Source organism: Oratosquilla oratoria, chromosome 12 (assembly GCF_046742065.1).
Source record: "Oratosquilla oratoria isolate Oo_2021 chromosome 12, ASM4674206v1, whole genome shotgun sequence".
Classification (NCBI taxonomy): domain Eukaryota; kingdom Metazoa; phylum Arthropoda; class Malacostraca; order Stomatopoda; family Squillidae; genus Oratosquilla; species Oratosquilla oratoria.
In genome coordinates, this window is record NC_134788.1 from 15,401,211 (window position 1) to 15,406,210 (window position 5,000).

General features: G+C 37.4%; 1 protein-coding gene across 1 annotated transcript; it reads left to right on the forward strand.

Annotated features, from left to right (window-relative positions):
* Nucleotides 1-737: 737 nt before the first annotated feature.
* Nucleotides 738-1,934, forward strand: LOC143030227 (uncharacterized). Its single transcript, XM_076193387.1, has 2 exons — nucleotides 738-1,650; nucleotides 1,813-1,934. Exons 1-2 carry the CDS (start codon nucleotides 738-740, stop codon nucleotides 1,932-1,934), a joined length of 1,035 nt encoding a protein of 344 aa, XP_076049502.1.
* Nucleotides 1,935-5,000: the final 3,066 nt, after the last annotated feature.

The window sequence follows — 5,000 nt, forward strand, 5'->3', positions numbered from 1 at the left end:
TAATGGAAAAGTATCACTTGAGTCCCTCCAAGAATATCCGGTCATTCTAAGGAAATTGTTCGAAGGAAATGACAGGGATTCAAGCAACTTTAGAAACAGCATTAGGAATTATAACTCCTCCTTTGCCTTTGCTTCCTTTCGGCGCTGAAGTGAAGCCACCTCCAGGACATGGTCCATATTGTTTTCGATTGCAAGGACAAATATATCATTATGCAACAAATTTACATCCAAATGAAAATGAAGAAAGAAAATATGGACAGCTCTATATAATTGAAACAAATGAAGCATTAAATCTGAGGTCAAATGCTAATCAAAATTCTAATTGCTTATATTCAGTTTTCGAAAAAATATCTCAAGCAATGGTCGATAATCCTTATGTAGGGGCATATAAAAACATGAGACCTGTCGAACTTGAAGAGCAACAAAGAGCTGCAATACAAAATATCCCTCCCAGAAAAATAACCATGCAATTTATTGCCGGCCCTGATGCGAGGAGATATAATAATCCAACAAATGATGAAATTGCAGCAATATTTGTCGGTGATGATGGAGCACCTCCTGTCCAGCGTGACATTATAGTGTACCCTGAAGGACAACAGAGGTAGAGGATATCCTACCTCTCTTGCCATCTTGATCCAATGATTTACTCTCTTCTCTTTCCTCATGGTGAATTCGGATGGCATATAAACATTACTCATGTAGAAAATAGGCAAACTAGAGTTCGTAACAAGGTTACTATGCAGGAATTTTATGCATATCGTCTAGCTATAAGAGGTGGCTTCAGTCCAATACACAGTGGTGGAAAACTATTTCAGCAATATATAGTTGATGCTTATGTTAAAGTAGAGGGTTGTCGTTTGAAATTCATTGCAGAAAATCAGGCACAACTAAGAGTTGCAATGTATTCAGGTTTGATGGATCACCTTGCAAGAAATAATGAAAATGAAGATCCTGGAGTACCTGTCATTTTGCCATCATCCTTCACTGGGAGCCCACGAAATATGCAACAATGCTATCAAGATGCAATGGCAATAGTTTGCAAGTATGGAAGGCCTGATTTATTTATAACATATACTTGCAATCCAAAATGTCGAGAAGTAACTGAAAACTTACAGCCTCATGAAACTGCACAGAACAGACCTGATTTGTTGGCACGAGTTTTCAAACAACATCTCAATGAATTAATGATTGACATAAAGGACAGACATGTACTTGGGGTACCTATTGCTGCGATACATGTTATTGAATTTCAGAAAAGAGGTCTCCCGCATTGTCACATGCTAATCATGCTGCGTGAAGAAGATAAAATTAGAACTAAAGAACAAATTGATAATATTGTTTCAGCTGAATTACCATCAGAACATGATCCAGAATTGAGAGAATTAGTGAAAAAACTCATGATTCATGGACCCTGCGGTACATTTAATCCCAATTCAATCAGTATGGTAGAGGGAGAATGTCAAAAGAAATTTCCTATGCCGTATCAGGAGGAGACTATAACAAATGTTTCTGGATATCCTCTTTACAGACGCAGAAATAATGGAGTGGGCGTCCATGAGGTTGACTGTAGGTTTGTAGTACCATATAATAAATATTTACTCAGAAAATATGGTGCTCACATTAATGTAGAAGTGTGTATATCGGTAAAAAGTGTGAAATATCTTTTCAAATATGTCTATAAAGGGCATGATTGTGCAATGATGGAAATGAATATGAACAACAATCAAACTAATGAAAATTAATTTAATGAAATTAAACAATATATTTCGTGTAGATACGTATCTCCGCCTGAAGTATTTTGTCGTTTGTCAGAATATAAAATGTATGGACAGTCGCATACAGTATACCGACTGGCACTCCATTTGGCTGACCAGCAACAAGTTTATTATAAGCCGGGCGAGCAAAGACAGGCTGCTGCCCGTGCAGAAGGATAAGACACGCAATTAACTGCATGGTTCAAACTTAACCAAAGTGACGTGGATGCAAGAGCCCACCTTTATACTGATATCCCTGAATATTATGTATTTAATAACCAAAGCAACACTTGGACCAGAAGACAACGTCACCGCCAGATTGTAACGAGAATGTACTCTGCCAGTCCTAGAAATGCTGAGAAATTCCATTTAAGGATGCTTCTTCTTCATGTACCAGGTGCAGCTTCTTTTGATGACTTGAAAACTGTAGGAGGTGAACAGTTGCCGACCTTTAAGGATGCCTGTATTCAATTGCAACTGCTTGAAGATGACAACGAACTAGAAATGGCTTTGAGTGAGGCAGCTATAAATCAAATGCCGCGACAGCTTCTTAACATGTTTGCAATGATTTGTTTATTCAATACACCACAAAATGCCTTACACTTATGGAATGATAACAAACACCTTATGATAGAGGACCTTTTATGCCAATATGATAATAATGTTGCTGAAAATATCGCTCTGCATCACATAAACATGATTTTGAATGAAAACGGCATGAATTGTGCAATGCTTGGTTTGCCAGAACCAATCAGTGAGCCTCCTGCCATTCAACATATGGAAGAAATTCAAGAAGTCAATCCTGAAGTACTAAATATTGAGCAAAGATATGTATTTAATAGTGTCATTAACGCTGTAAGTGAAATAGATAGAGGATTAGAAACCAACCACCGACTGTTTTACTTTGATGCACCTGGCGGCTCTGGCAAAACTTTTCTATTCAATATGATTCATGATTACCTGGTGGCTCAAAATGTGGCTGTTAGTACTTCTGCTTGGACAGGTAGTGCAGCAACACTATTGAAAAATGGAAAAACTCTTCACAGTGTCTTCAAACTTCCTGTTCCTTTGACTGAGACAATTACCTGCAATATTCCGCCTAATTCTGACCAAGCCAATATTCTCAGGCAGGTGAAAGTCTTCATTATTGATGAGGCGTCGATGATCCCTCGATATGCATTGAATGCTATTGATAATTGTTTACAAGATGTTATGAATAATAATAGCATATTTGGTGGTAAAGTCATCATATTAGGAGGAGACTTCAGGCAAGTTCTGCCTGTGGTTCCTAGAGCTTCACCTTCTGCAGTATTGGATGTATGCCTAAAGAAGTCTCCAATGTGGCACAATTTTCATCAACTTAAACTCTCTCAGAATATGAGGACTAATGAAAACGAACAAGTTTTCTCACAATGGCTCTTACAAATTAGAAATGGTCGAGTGCAGTGTTCACTTGATAACGTTTCTGATGATACGATCGATATCCCAGAACAATATGTATGCATTGACTCTTTAGTATCAGACATATTTGATAATTGCACCCAAGACGAAATGAAAAGTAGAGTTATTTTGTCACAAAAAAAATGTAGATTGCTTGAAAGTTAATGAAGATATTCTACGAAGACTACCAACTGAGAGCAAAACATATCTAAGTATAGATTCAGTATCGTCAGACAATGAAATGGAAGCCAATAATTATCCAATCGAATTCATAAATTCACTTACGCCTTCGGGAATGCCTCCTCATCGTCTCAATCTTAAAGTTGGATCTATTATTATGCTGCTTCGAAACCTGTCAATAACGCAAGGACTATGTAATGGAACGCGTTTAGAAGTATTGGAGCTTCATAACCATAGTATTCTAGCTTCAATCATGAGTGGATCTCATGCTCAGGAGCGAGTTTTAATTCCAAGAATTAAACTTAATCCCAGTGACGTAGATATTCCATTTGTTCTGCACAGGACTCAATTTCCCGTCCGCCTATCATATTCAATGACCATTAATAAAGCTCAAGGACAGACTTTCGATAAGGTTGGGATCTACCTACCACAACCTTGCTTTACTCATGGACAACTTTATTTAGCCTTCTCAAGAGCAAGGTCTATGAACAGCGTAAGAGTGAAAATTTGTCCTCAGAATGATTCTACTCATGGCCAGAGAAGAGGAACTATCTTCACAAGAAATATTGTATATAAAGAAGTTTTGTAAATTGTTTCATGCATTGCTCATTTCTTAAAATACAATTCAAATCTTATCATATTTTATTCAAACATGTATAGGTTAGGAACAAGATAATTAGTATTGAAAATATAATTTCGTGTAATTTACACGGGTTCCGCCGAAGTTCTCGAAGGCGCCGAAGTTCTCGAAGTCTCCGAAGTTGTCGAAGGTGCCGAAGTTTTCGAAGGTGCCGAAGTTCTCGAAGGTGCCGAAGTTCTCGAAGGTGCCGAAATTCTCGAAGATGCCAAAGTTCTCGAAGGTGCTGAAGTTCTCGATGTCGCCGAAGTTGTCGAAGGTCCCGAAGTTCTCGAAGGCGCCGAAGTTCTCGAAGGTGCCGAAGTTCTCGAAGGTGCCGTAGTTCTCGAAGGTGCCGAAGTTCTCGAAGGTGCCGAAGTTCTCGAAAGTATGTCACGCTTACATCAAAAGCAACGACCTTCCATGGTGTCGAAGTTCTCGATAATAATCCAACAAATGATGAAATTGCAGCAATATTTGTCGGTGATGATGGAGTACCTCCTGTCCAGCGTGACATTATGGTGTACCCTGAAGGACAACAGAGGGAGAGGATATCCTACCTCTCTTGCCATCTTGATGCAATGATTTACCCTCTTCTCTTTCGTGTAATTTACACGGGTTCCGCTAGCTATTATTATCATTATTATTATTATTATTATCATTATTATTATTATTATTATTATTATTATTATTATTATTATTATTATTATTATTATTATTATTATTATTATTATTATTATTATTATTATTATTATTATTATTATTATTATTATTATTATTATTATTTTATTTTTTTTTTTTTTATTTTTATTTTTTTTTTTTTTTTTTTTTTTTTTTTTTTTTTTTTTTTTTTTTAGGAATGTCCCCTGTGGGGCTACAAGGAGAAGGATGCCTAGTCCCAATCCCCGAAGGAGGAGTGGGAGGGAGTGAAGGATAGAGTAGAGCTAGGTGTGGAGGAGGAGTGGGGATGGTTCAAGAAGGGAGTCACAAAGTGTGCAAAGATGGTGTGT

Excerpts from the sequence above, each read along its gene's own strand:
- LOC143030227 (XM_076193387.1), top strand. The coding sequence starts at position 738 with ATGCAGGAATTTTATGCATATCGTCTAGCTATAAGAGGTGGCTTCAGT. Across the intron at positions 1,651-1,812 it reads AGTGTGTATATCGGTAAAAA|AATATAAAATGTATGGACAG; the intron begins GTGTGAAATATC and ends GTCGTTTGTCAG.